At 44.1% G+C, this 13,816-nt stretch overlaps 1 protein-coding gene across 4 annotated transcripts in view; it reads left to right on the forward strand.

The window, feature by feature from the left end:
• The first annotated feature begins 6,311 nt into the window (after positions 1–6,311).
• TP53BP1 (tumor protein p53 binding protein 1) overlaps positions 6,312–13,816 on the forward strand; it is an 89,287-nt gene continuing 81,782 nt past the window's right edge. For all 4 annotated transcript variants that reach the window (XM_059703419.1, XM_059703430.1, XM_059703441.1 and 1 more), the window contains exons 1-4: positions 6,312–6,442; positions 7,014–7,198; positions 7,412–7,502; positions 7,747–7,831. In XM_059703419.1, coding sequence (XP_059559402.1) covers positions 6,436–6,442; positions 7,014–7,198; positions 7,412–7,502; positions 7,747–7,831 — 368 coding nt within the window. In that variant the 5' untranslated portion in view covers positions 6,312–6,435. The remainder of the gene's footprint in view (positions 6,443–7,013; positions 7,199–7,411; positions 7,503–7,746; positions 7,832–13,816) is intronic.

Consider the following 13,816-nt stretch of genomic DNA (forward strand, 5'->3'; position numbering starts at 1 on the left):
GCCCAATCCCTAGGTGCAGCCCCTGGTTGGGCTCAGAGCAGGGCCGATTGGGGAGTTGGGGCGCCGCCCCCTTTCATGCACAGAGCAGGGCGGATCGTGGATCAGGAGGTTGCAATGCCACCCTCAGTGACGCTCAGGGTAGGGCTGATTGGGGGGTTGAGGCACCGCCCCCTGTCACACTCAAGGCAGGGTCGATGCGGAGGTTGCGGCGCCACCCCCTGTCATGCACAGAGCAGGGCGGATCAGGGGGGTTGGGGCACCGGCCCCAGTCACACACAGAGCAGGGCTGATCAAGGAGTTGGGGCGCCGCCACTGTCACACTCAGGGCAGGGCTGATGGGGAGGTTATGGCTCTACCCCGTCATACACAGAGCAGGGCCTGTGGGGGGAGAGGGGATTGGGGCGCCGCTCTCTATCACCCACAGAGCAGGGCCGATCAGGGGGTTGGGGCGCTGCACCCTGTCACACACAGAGCAGGGCCGATCAGGGGGTTAGGGCGCTGCACCCTGTCACACACAGAGCAGGGCCCGTGGGGGGGGAGGTTGGGGCGCCGCCCTCTATCACCCACAGAGCAGGGCCGATCAGGGGGTTGTGGCTCCACCCCCTGTCATACACAGAGCCGCAGGGCGATCAGGGGGTTTGGGCGCTGCCCCCTGTCACGCTGATCCGGGTTTCAGGAAGCATATTACCCTTTTACTATATAGGATAGTGCACGGGTGGGGGCTGGCTGGTTTGCCCTGAAGGTTGTCCTGGATCAGGGTGGGGGTACCGCTTGGGTGCCTGGCCAGCCTGGGTGAGGGGATGATGGCTGTTTGCATCTGGTCACACACCCTTTAGGGTGGGAGTCCCCACTGGGGTGCCTGGCCAGTCTGGCTGAGGGGCTGAGGGCCGTTTTCAGACTGATGGGTGACTGAAGCTCCCAACTGCTCCTTTTTTTCTTTTTTATTCTGGGCCAGCTTTAACTCTGAGGCCTTGGCTGCTGAAAACAGGTTTCTGGCCTTTGTTTACCGTCTGTATTTGATACAATGTTGCGGTCCGGCTGGCTGAAGCCCGGCTGAGTAAAGCAGGTTTCTGGGGTTTTGTTTAGCTTCTATATTTGCAACATAGTTGCTTAGAGTTGCAGCTGAGAGGCCAGCAAGTCAGGTGGGGAATGTTGGAGTCCTCCGTCACTGAAGCAAGCAAGCCTCCCTGCTCGCATCAGCTGCCTGGCTGCCGGCCGCCATCTTGGCTGGCAGTTAATTTGCATATCACCCTGATTAGCCAATGGGAAGGGTAGCGGTCGTACGCCAATTACCATGTTTCTCTTTTATTAGTGTAGATTAGCAAATGACTACCTTAAGTAATTTTCTTTCACATTTTAATTTTATCATTACCTCTTAGTTGACTTATTTTTTTTAATTTTATGTTATTGCTTAAAGTATTACAAATAGTAGTACATATGTCTCCTTTTTTTCCTCATTGACCTCCCCCTGGCCTCCCTACTCCCCCCTCCGCCCCCCGCACATGCCCTCACACCCCACCCCCAGTGTCTTGCATCTGTTCATTATGCTTATATGCATGTGAATTAACGTCTTAAGGATGTGGTGTTGACAGCTTTACAGTTTCTCCTCTATTAAGAAAATATTATTTTAATTATTTTGGATTCTTAGAACATTAGGGACACCCATATTCAATATTCAAATAAAAACAATTATAAAACAAAAAAAATGTTATCAACTACTTTGCCATTTCTTTGTCTCTCCTCCTCCTCAATTATAAATATGTAGAACTATGGTGAGCTAGCACGGCCATGGCATACTCAGCCCCAGGGCGCCTTATGTGCCATGCCAACTCAGCCGAGTTTGAGTGACCCTGAGAGGGGGTGGTGAAATATTGAGAAAAGACAGACAAGAGAAGAAAGCTGGGCCTGGGTGGGACGCTGCTTCTCTGATGGAGAGATAGCGCCAGTGCCCACAAGCCATGTCTTTATTTTATAGCCAGATTCCACGAGGCAAAGTAAGGGCGTGGTCAAGATGTTTACAACATTCTCGTGGGTTTTGATCCTACTCAATTACATGCACCTGAACTCTATCAAGCCCACATCACTCAGGCACATGTTCGGACCATAGGTTCAAGCTTACAACTATAGCTGTTGACTATAATTGTGCTGGGAGGGCTCTGCCCTCCAAGCTGGGACTTGCACATGGACATGAGAGGACTGTGCCCTCATCAGTCCGAGGCTTGAACCTGTCCAAACGCTGTAGCTGCTCTCCACGTAGTAGAACCTCTTCAGTTAGACAGACGGGGTTCAAATTCTTTCTTGCCAGCTCTGAGACATTGTGTAAATTATCTCATCTCTCTAAACCAGTGATTTTCAACCTTTTTCATATCATGGCACACATAAAATAATTACTAAAATTCTGTGCCACACCAAAAAAATATATTTTTTGCCAGTCTGACACATAACAAAATAGGTATAATTTTGATTCATTCACACTGGACGGCTATTGTTGTGTTGGCTGTTGTCATTTTTAAAAAAATATCTTTTTTTATTCATTTCAGAGAGGGATGGAGAGGGAGAGATAGAAACATCAATGATGAGAGAGAATCATTGACAGGTTGCCTCCTGCACGCCCCCTACTGGGAGTCGAGCCTACAACCCAGGCATGTGCCCTTGACCAGAATTGAACCTGGGACCTTTCAGTCTGCCAGCTGATGCTCTATCCACTGAACCAAACTGGCTAGGGCTATTGTCATCTTTTTTATTTGACAATCTAAGGGAAAAGATATCAGTGCCCTAACTAAATAGTCAGGTATTGCATGTTTTAAAAATACTTGCAGCACCGCCGGCTTGGCTCAGTGGTTGAGTGTCGACCTATGAACTAGGAGGTCACGGTTCGATTCCTTGGTCAGGGCACATATTTGGGTTGTGGGCTCAATCCCCAGTGGGATCGTGTAGGAGGCAGCCAATCAATGGTTCTCTCTCATCATTCATTGATGTGTCTATTTCTTTCTCTCTCTCCCTTCATCTCTGAAATCAATAAAAAAATATTTTAAAAAAATTTTCACAGCACACCAGTTGAAAATCGCTGCTCTAAACCTTAGTGTCCTCATCTGTCCTCATCTGTAACCTTCAAAGAGTTATGAGGCTTTTTGGTGAGATAATGAATGCAAAACAGAACACAATACCTGCCACATTTTAAAATTTAATACATGTTATTAATTAATTATAGCATTGGTATATGACTGTGCAATAGAAGTTCATAATTATCTATTAAATATATGTCAGTATGTAATACTTTAATATTGCAGCTTAAAAGGGATATATAATAACTTATCATTAAATCTACTTGTCAGATCCTCAGTAAAGTTCTCTGCCACTAAGCTGCCAAACTATGAGTTTCCAGAGGAAAACCATGAAGCAAATTTAAGTGTTGGTGAATAGTTCTGAGGTAGACTTAAGCAGTTTGAGGTTCGTTTGCTTAGAGAAGTCTGTGAGAAGACCTCAGAAAAAGACTAAGTATATAGCATCTATGTTTATTTTTTCATTGGTTGAAACATATTATGGAATTAGTGGACAAGATGAGATGATCCCAGCCTTATGGGAATTTATCCAGGTTTTAAAATTACCAGTTAAAGACAAGGTAAAAAAAAAATGGCTTTAAGCTCTAGAATAAAGGTTTTAAGTTAGACAACTAGAAGAAAAATTTCTGATAATGAGGTTTGTTAAACTTTAAAATGAGTTAACACAGGGTCTGGTGGAATTTTCTTGTCTGGGAGGGCTTTAGAGGTAGATTAGATTTCTCAGTCTGAAGTGTCTTAAATAAGGATGCACCTGCAGAAAGGGAGATGTGCTGATGGTCCTTTTCAGTCTAAGAGTCAATAAAGAGCCTTTAGCTCACCCAATTGCAATCAGTTACAGCCCCAGTGGCTAACCATCCGCCTGCATTTTCTGACATTTACTGGTAATTTAACAATTAATTTAATTGTCATACTGTCTAACAAGCAATTCACAGTTTTTCTTCACAGTTTTTAAGGCTCTTGTTTTATTTATTTATTATTCGATTTTAAAATAAAGATCTTTCAACTTTTAAAAATTTTTTTAGAAAAGGGGGAGACAGATGGAGACATCCATGATGAGAGAGAATCATTGATCACTGCCTCCTGCACGCCCCACACTGGGGATTGAGCCCACAACCCAGGCACGTGCCCCCAACAGTGACCTTCTGGTTCATAGGTCGAAGCTCAACCACTGAGCCCTACCAGCTGGGCAAGGCTCTTGTTTTATTTAGTAATGGGAATGGCTCAGTCTTATTCATGTATTTATCTATTTATTTTTAGTTATGTTTATTGAGGTTTAGTTTATTGTTTTTAGTGTATAGTTTATGTATCTTGACAAACACAGTTGTTTGTCAAATAATCAGGAAGGCCTATTTATTTATGTCTTGCTTGGAGAGGGAAAATGCAATAGCAGGACAAAGGAGAACAAAAGTACAGTGACTTTTGGGGGATTTTTATGGGATTCAAGGTCAAGGTTTGCCCCACACAGAAACCAATTGTTTGTGTCCACTCAAACTGAGTAGATGAATTAATTTGTCTACCTAGGGAAGTTACTTAATAGTAACTTGACCTGGTCCTTTTAGGATTTTATTTATTTGGTCACCTGTCTCCTGCAGCATTAGGAGTGGAGGAAGAGAGGTGTCCATTATAAACTTCAAGGTGAAGAAGTGGCATGAATCTGTGTTTCATTCCATTTTTGCTCCACTAATAAAACATTCTGGGGACAATAATTGTATTCTAGTTATAGAAATAATAAATTCTAGATTTTTCAAGAAATTTTTATTTCAGAGTCTGTCTTTTGAAATAAGTTACACATGCTCTGATGACATCCTTTGATTTTGAGTTTGAAACAGATGATCACTGTAATTTGTAAGAGCAGGGTGAAGATTGGTTGGTAGGAAGCTGCACTTTAGCTTAACCTACATTGAATGCTGAAATGGGGTTTTATAGGATGGGAGAATCATGTTGGGCTGTGTCTAAGTCAGTGGTTCTCAACCTTGGCTGCACATTAGAATCACCTGGGAATCTTTTTAAAATCCTGATTTCTGGGCCTCATCCTCCAGAAATTCTGTTTCTTTGTTATGCGGTGGGGCCACAATATTAGTAACAAAGAAGCAGAATTTCCGGAGGATGAGGCCCAGAAATCAGGATTTTAAAAAGATTCCCAGGTGATTCTAATGTGCAGCCAAGGTTGAGAACCGCTGGTCTAAGTCATTCTGAGCCTGGAGTGGAGAGAGAAAGCTACCTCCTAGTGAATGCCTACTATGTATATGCTTGGCACGGTGCTGGGTACTTTGCTTTTTGACAGCTACTCTCGTGTAGAAATCCATCTTAGATCCAACCACTTAAAGAACAACCACCCCAAAACAACAAAAAACATATTCCTCCTGGGGCCTAGTTCATTAATACAAGTCACAGCTGCTACACCTTCTATAAGATCCTGGCACCCTCATTAGGATAATAGACTCTCAGGTCTTGGAGGGATCTTTGAGGTCATGTTGTTAAAGGGGCAGCAGCTGTTCTCTTCACCACGGAGTCTGAGAATCACTGTTCAATTCTCTCACCGGGAGACTTGTCTGGGGCTATAGTCTCCTAGGCTACAATCCCATACACGATAGGGTAATAATGATAAGCAAAGGTGAAGCTTGAACTAAGTTCCAGACAGGAAATAGCAATGGAAAAAATATGGTTTACTGGGGTCCTCAGACAATGTAAATGGAGGGGGGGGGGGAGGGGGGGGAGGCGGGGCGGGCGAAGGGAGAGGAACTGGCAGAGATGTAATGTGAGGGCTTTGAATTCAGGTAGGGCCCACAGAAGTGATCCTGATTGACACAGGTAAACCCCAAAGAGTCTTCTCTCTCCAGTTTCATCAGCTCAGGAATCCCAGCCATCCTGGATCCTTTTCTTTGCCCTTTTATGAAACAGTCGGGAAACCCTCTTCTTTCCACGGAAGAGGGCCAGAGAAGGGGTCTTCAGCGCATGGAGGATAAAAACAGATCTTTTTTATTTCTCAGTAGTGGTATAAACAATTGTCCTGGAGGCTAGGGAATATATTTCACGCCCTCTCAAGGTCCCTTCGGTTCAAGGATACTGTCATTCTAGGGCTCTACCAGGGGGAGGGCCTGCAAGGTCCATGCTGCCATGGAAACACGCCGCCGTGTTCCTTTTTCTAACGTGGGGCGGGGCACTGTGCCTCGTCCACCAATCATCCGCAGGATTTTTTGAGTGGCAGGCAGCAACAGCGAATGGGCAAGCCGATACTGACTGACGCGCGGGAAAAGGAGGAGTTCGAGGCCGGTGGCGGCGGTGGCGACAGCGACAATCTGGGGATAGAGCTGGAGGGACCTGGGGGGCGTGCAGAGATCTCTGACTCGGGCGCGAGGGGCCTCCCGCCGAGATGCCTGGTACTATTTGGGAAAGAGTCGGGGTGCAGGCAGCTCTGGAGCCTTGGCTTTGGGGTCTGAAGGAATGGCTGACCGGAGGGGGCGGGGTGGCAAGCATGGCGGCGGTGACTGGGAAAGGGTTGGAGGGCCCTGCGGAGGGGGTGGGGAAGCAGGAGCTGGGAAGGCTGAGTGGTCGTGAGGAAGCGTGAAGGGCTGGGGGGGTTCTGGCGAACAGAGATGGCAAAGCCACCTTTTGGGGGTGGTAGAGGCCCCGGAGGGACGTAGGGGGAGTGGTGGGGGATGGAAAAAGGGGCGGGAAGAGACGAGGTTAGGAAGGAGGGGAAAGGGTGTCTACGGGAAGGTGATGGAGAAGGCGAGGGAGAGGATAGGCAGGCCGATGGTAAGTAAGGAGGCATCGGATCTTGGGGAGTATGATGGGAAAGTGCTGGCACGATCATCGCGTTTTAATGGAAAGAGCTCTAGGGTGGTCCCCTTTCCCAACTCCTGTCTTCCCGCCCCATTATTTAAGCTCCCACCGCGCGCGGAAGGCTGGTAGGTGACATAGAACTGATCTTTTGTTACTCCATTCCAGGGGAGCAGATGGACCCTCCTGGAAGTCAGTTGGATTCAGATTTCTCTCAGCAAGACACCCCTTGCCTGATAATTGAAGACTCTCAGCCTGAAAGCCAGGTTCTAGAAGATGATTCTGGTTCTCACTTCAGTGTGCTCTCTCGACACCTTCCTCATTTACAGGCACACAAAGAGAACCCTGTGCTGGTGAGTGATACCTTGTTTGGAAATGATTGAGCAGGTCCCCCCCTCCCTCCCCCCTCCACCATAATCTAGACCAACCGTAAAATGTAAGTACTCAGGTCACTATCTTTTGGAGACAATTAGTTGGAAAAATGAAATCACCATATTCACAAACAGTATGTCTCATTTTAAATTATTTCGTCTGTAGAGGGGATATTATGCTTGTATGTTTCCTAGGATGTGGTGCCCAAGCCTGAACAATCAGCTGGAGAACAAGGAGACAGTAAAAGTGGGCTCAATGACCATCTGAAGGAAGACAAAGCTGCAGGTGAGGGGCTTCAAACTGTCCGTCCCAGTTTGCAAGGGTGCACCTGTTAGAGCTGGTGGATTTAGACGGGGTTGTGGCGAATGTATGTAAGGAAATCCAGCACTCTATCCGGTGCGTAGTAGGCACGCAGAAGGTTGGCTTTCTGTAATGGAGCTGATTAGGTTTGTATTGTCTGCATTCCTGACTTTGTATTAAAGTTTAGGGGTAAATGCCTTTTGTGCTAATATCCTCTTGTGTTTTTCAGACCCTATGGATTCTTCTCATTTGGATACATGTGGTTCCATCAGTCAGGTCATTGAACAGTTACCTCAGCCAAACAGGACAAGCAGGTATACTAATGTTTGAAGAAATTTATTTACATTTATTAATGGATCAGTTCTTTTGTCTGTACCTTTGACTCATAATCCCAAAGATAAAGGGATTAATCTTATTTTTGTGAATTAGGGAGTGGGATTTGAGGATTGTGTTAGTACTGTTAGCTGGAATCTCTTTTGTGAAGGTAATAACATTTTTACATCTACATTATTCATTTTGTGATCTGTCTTGTACATGTGAAACAAAATAAGTATTCCTTATTCTTAGCATAGATACAACTTATTAATTGAAAAAAAATCAAACAATATATTTAAGTATATTGTCAAAACTGTTAGGCATGCTTTCCACCAACCAAAGTAACTCACCAGTTTTAGACCCAGAGTGTTTAATTCATATTCTTTTCAAACAGCATTCAGTTTTTACTTTGTCTTTCCATCGCCCATTTATTGAGTTTATTTTCTATTCAAGGTACTAGATTGGATGCTTGTATTCTGTTTTGAGGGCTCTTTATATATTCTAGATACTAGTCCTCTGTAGGATATACAATATGCAAATATATTCTTCCACTCTGCAGCTTGTCTTTTCATCCTCTTCAGAGGGTGTTCCACAGAGTAGGTTTTTAATTTTGATGAGATCTGTTAAGTATTTTTAACAGAATAATATGAATGCATAGTTAATTTTAAAAAGAGTTTATAATGAAAAGCAAAGAGTTCGTTCTCATCCGTGGTCTCCTTTCGCAGAGGCAATCTTATTTAAGTGTTTGTGTTTTTACTTCTTTGGGAGGTCACCTTGCCAGCCCTTCATACTATGTAAAACGAAGTGACGCTATCACACTGCCGTTTCTTATTTTATCAGATTAAGGTGATTGAGTTCCATAAGTGGAGATGAGGATTTCTTCCCAACAACGCTTTCCCAATTTTTGTAATAATTATTTTAGTTCTTTTATTAACTACTTTTGTACTTCAAAACAATATATTTAAAACTTTGTTTTCTTCTTCCATCAGCTTAGACAGTGGAGAAAAATTTAAGATTAGTATTATTTGTCTATAATTAAGCTTCTTCTGATTTTTTTTTAAATCCTCACCTGAGAATATATATTTTTTATTGACTTTTTAGAGAGAGAGAGGAGGGGAAAGGCAGGAACAGAAAGAGAAAGAAATAAACATCTACCTGAGAGAGAAACATTGATTGGTTGTATCCCATACGCACCCTGACTAGGGATTGAATCCGCAACCAGGTATGTCCCCTGACTGGGAATCAAACCTGTACCCGTTTTGGTGCATGGGACGACGCTCCAACCAACTGAGTCATCCAGCCAGGGCATTCTGCTTTTTAAAAATATTTGTAGTAATATTTTATTTTGGAATAATTTTATATTTAAAAATTTTAAAAAATAAAGCCTCTTCTGATTTAACGAATCATTCTACAAATATTTATTGAGTCAAGCACTATTGAATATTGGGGATACAAAGTGATCAGAAGAGATAAAAATTCTAGACCTTAATGTAGCTTACATTCTTGTATGGGATGTAGCAATACATGATGAATAAGTAAAAGATACATAGTACATATGTTAGACATTCGTAGGGCTGAAGAGAAAAATAAAACATGGCAATAGGAAATACAGGAGTTGCAAGTTTAGATAGAGTGACGTGGGGAGTGCTTCACTGTTGTGGCATTTGATTAAAAATCACAAGTGATGCCGGCAGGTGTGGTTCAGTTGTTAAGTGTGGACCGATTAACTAGGAGGTCACAGTTCTAGTCCCAGTCAGGGCACATGTCCAGGCATTGGGCTGGATCCCCAGTGGAGGGCGAGCAGGAAACAGCTGATGAATGATTCTCTCTCATCATTGATGTTTCTATTTTTCTCCCTCTCTGAAAATCAATAAAAATATATTTTTAAAAAATCTTAAGTGATTAAGTGATCTCTGTTGTTTTCTGGGATAAGTGCAAAGGCCCTGAGGTGTGAGCGTGCTTGGCATTTTTGAGAAATGGCGAGGTTAGTGTGGCTGTAGGTGGAGTGATTGAGAGGAGTGGGAGAAGAAACCAGAGAAGTAAAGAGGGGACCAGAATCTGTAAATCATGGGCACTGTGAGTAATTTGGCCGTTACTCTTAGTGAGGTAGAAAGGCATTTAAAAGTTTTGAGCAGAGGAATGACATGATCTGACTTAGATTTTTAACATGATCACTCTGATTGCTGGATCAAGAATAGTCTGAAGGTACATAGTTTCTATTTGTTGATTGTACCTCAGAAAAGCTGGAAAAATGAAAATAATTAAAAATAAAAGAAGCTATTTAAATAAAATTAATAAAAAGAATAGACTGAAGGGGGAGCAGAGGCAGGAAGACCAACTAGGAGACAATTGAAATAATTTAGACATAATATGACAGTGGCTAGACCAGAGTAAAAGTGGATGGAGAGTAGTGAGAGTCTAGGTTTTTGATAGTAGGATTCAAAGCCAGATTGAACATGAGAGTAAAGAAGGAAGTAACAATGTTTTCACGTTTTTGGTTTGAGAATTAGAAGAATGGATTTACTGTTAATTGAGATGGACTACAGGAGGAGGTCAGTTATAGACAAGTTAAAGTTGAACTGCCTTTTCAATTGCCAGTGGGAAGCGTTTGGTGATGTACAAGTCTGGAGCTCAGGGGGAAGGTCTAAGCTGGAGATTTAAATTGCAGAGTCATAGCGTATGGGTTATATTAAAAGCCATGAGTCTGGATAAGAGTACTGAGGAGGCGAGTGTGGGTGCAGTAGAGGTCCAAGGACTCACTGAGCCTACCAGCATTCAGAGGTCAGGGACAGGAAGAAAAACACTGAAAGAGACGAAATGAAGACCCGAGATGTGTGGTTTGTGCTGTCTTTCATGGCTCTTCCACTTTTTGTTATAGTTGCTCTTGGACTTTCTTTTCCTCTATTTCCCAAGGTCATGCATCTGTCTGGTCCTCCCAGCTATGCAGGTAATGTTCTGTACTTGCCTCTTGAACAACATGGGTTTGAACTGTGTATATGTCCACTTATGTTCAGATTTTTTTCATAAATACACAGTCAGCCTTCCTATCCTTGGGTTTTGCATGCATGGATTCAACCAATTGCAGATGGGAAACAGTATTTAAAATTTTTTTAAAAATTGATTTCAGAGAGAGATAGAAACACCAATGATGAGAGAGAATCATTGATTGGCTGCCTCCTGTATGCCCCCTACTGGGGATCAGGTCTGCAACCCAACTGTGACCTCCTGGTTCATAGGTCAATGCTCAATCACTGAGATACCATGGCTGGGCGGAAAACAATATTTTTTATCCATGGTTGGGGATCCATGGATATGAAGGGCCAACTGTATGCATTGTTCTACACTATCTATCTATATAAAACCCTAAGTAACCGGACAACCTGACGACCAGCCGGTAGCTATGATGTGCACTGACCACCAGGGGGCAGATGCTCAATGCAGGAGCTGCCCCCTGATGGTCAGTGCGCTCCCACAGTGGGAGTGCTGCTTAGCTGACCCTCGGGCGCCAGAAGTGTAGCTGCGGTACTCCCCCTGTGTGCTCCCCCTCCCCCCTGTGAGGTAGCGGGTAAGGCTGGGCTACAGCAGCGTGGAGGTCCACTGATCCCCATAGGCCAGGCCGACGGACCCCACTGGTGCACGAATCTGTGCACCAGGCCTCTAGTTTTATATAAGGGACTTGACCATTCTTGGATTTAGTTATCCACGGGGGTCCTGGAACTAGTTCACCCAGATACCAGTGGATCACTAAAGTTTTGGGAGAGTCAAAAGTTATATGTGTATTTCAACTGCACGCCTATACCCACCATGTTGTTCAGGGGTCAACTGTATTTTATTTTTGTGAAAATACTAGTTCTTTTTCTCTTTCTTGAATCCCCAAATTTACAAATTTATGTTTTCACCTCTTTTTTTTGTTTTGTTTCCACCTCTTTTATGCTTAAGTTATGCTCAATAGTTGTATGAGATATTAAACGTGTAGAAAGTTACAAGGAAGCAAAAAACATCATTTATAAGCCACCCAGAGGCTAATTGCTGTAAACATTTCAGCTTATTTTCTCTCTTTATTTGTGGACTTGATTTGCATAATTGACATGTGGAAAGTGAAAGGTTGTGTGTTTGCTCTCCTTTTTTTGCTTAACAACATGAGCATTTTTCCTATGACGATTAAAACGCTTAATAGCATTTACCCCAAGTTTTTTATTTTAAAAGTTTAAACCCCCAGAAAAGATGAAAGGATAGTACACATTTGTTCTCTCTGTGTATGTTTGCATGTGCTGGATCATTTGAAACTAAGTTGCAGACATAATTCCCCTTAAATATTGTAGCATTTATCATCTAAGAATAATACATTATTCTATATCAGTGGTTCTCAATCTTCTGGCCCTTTAAATACAGTTCCTCATGTTGTGACCCAACCATAAAATTATTTCCGTTGCTACTTCATAACTGTAATGTTGCTACTGTTATGAATCGTAATGTAAATATCTGATATGCAGGATGGTCTTAGGCGACCCCTGTGAAAGGGTCGTTCGACTGCCAAAGGGGTTGCGACCCACAGGTTGAGAACCGCTGTTCTATATGATCATAATACCATCACCACACCAAAGAAAATATTAATCTATAATAATAAAAGCGTAATATGCAAATTGACCGAATGACTGAACAGCAGAACGACCATCTGGACGACCTTCTGGACGACCACGCTATGACATGCACTGGTGCCAGGCCAGCCAAGGCAGGTGCAGTGTGATTGGGGGGGCGGGTGGCACAGCCATCACTCCATGATTGCCCACAGAGGGAGGCCCAGGACACCCTCTGTGCAGCGATGACGATGGATGATGGATCGATTGCAGAGCCCTGGCTGGGTGGGCGGGGCCTTCCTCTGCTGGGCTATCTATCGCCCCACAGAGGGAGACCCAGGCGACCAGCCAGCCAGCAACACTGGGGGGTGTGTGGGGCCAATCCATTTGCCTGTCGCCTGCAGAGGGAGGCAACCTGTGTTGGGGGAGGAGGGGGCAGCGCTGCACAGATGGCCAGCAGTAGCAGAGGTGGGGGCGGGGCCAGCTGCCGGCAGCCTAGGGAAAGAAAGCCCCGATTGGCCCTGATTGCCAGCCTGGCCTAGGGACCCTACCTGAGAGGTCCTGGATTGCGAGAGGGCAGATTGCAAGAGGGAGCACGCCAGGCTGAGGGAAACCGCCCCCACTCCCCCCGGCCTCTAGTTCCTTAATATCTGACAATATAGTTCATATTAAAATTTTCTCAAAGATGTCATATATATATATATATATATATATATATGTTTTTTAAGAGTGCCCAGTCTTTTTTTTTTTTAAATATGTTTTTATTTTATTGCAGGCCCACGCCCTACCCACTGAGCCAAACCAGCTAGGGCGAGACTATTCTTTTGTAATATTTGTTGCAGATTTTTCCCTAGTTGTTATTTGTCTTTTACTTTTGTTTATTATGTTTTTTGACCTGTGATGTAACCTTTTTAAAAAATACGTAGGCCTCTGCCCTAGCTGGTTTGGCTCAGTGGATAGAGCATCAGCCTGCAGACTAAAGGGTCCCAGGTTCAATTCCAGTCAAGGGCACATGCCCAGGTTGCCAGCTCGATCCCCAGTAGTGGGTGTGCAGGAGGCAGCCGATCAATGATTCTCTCTCATCATTGATGTTTCTGCCTCTTTCTCCCTCTCCCTTCCTCTCTGAAATCAATAAAAATATATTTTAAAAAATACATAGGCTTCACCCTGGCTGGTGTGGCTCAGTTGGTTGGAGCATCGTCTTGTAAGCCAAAAGATCGTGGGTTCGATTCCTGGTCAGGGTACATACCCAGGGTACATATCGGGGGGGGGGGGGGGGATAGGGATGCCTACGAGAGGCAACCGTTTGATGTTTGTCTCTCATATTCTTCTCTCTCTAAAATCTTCTCTCTCTTTCTCCCTCTTCCTTCCTCTCTCTCTAAAATGAATAAAAACATTCTCAGGTGA

The sequence above is a fragment of the Myotis daubentonii genome, chromosome 1 (assembly GCF_963259705.1).
Source record: "Myotis daubentonii chromosome 1, mMyoDau2.1, whole genome shotgun sequence".
NCBI classification, from domain to species: domain Eukaryota; kingdom Metazoa; phylum Chordata; class Mammalia; order Chiroptera; family Vespertilionidae; genus Myotis; species Myotis daubentonii.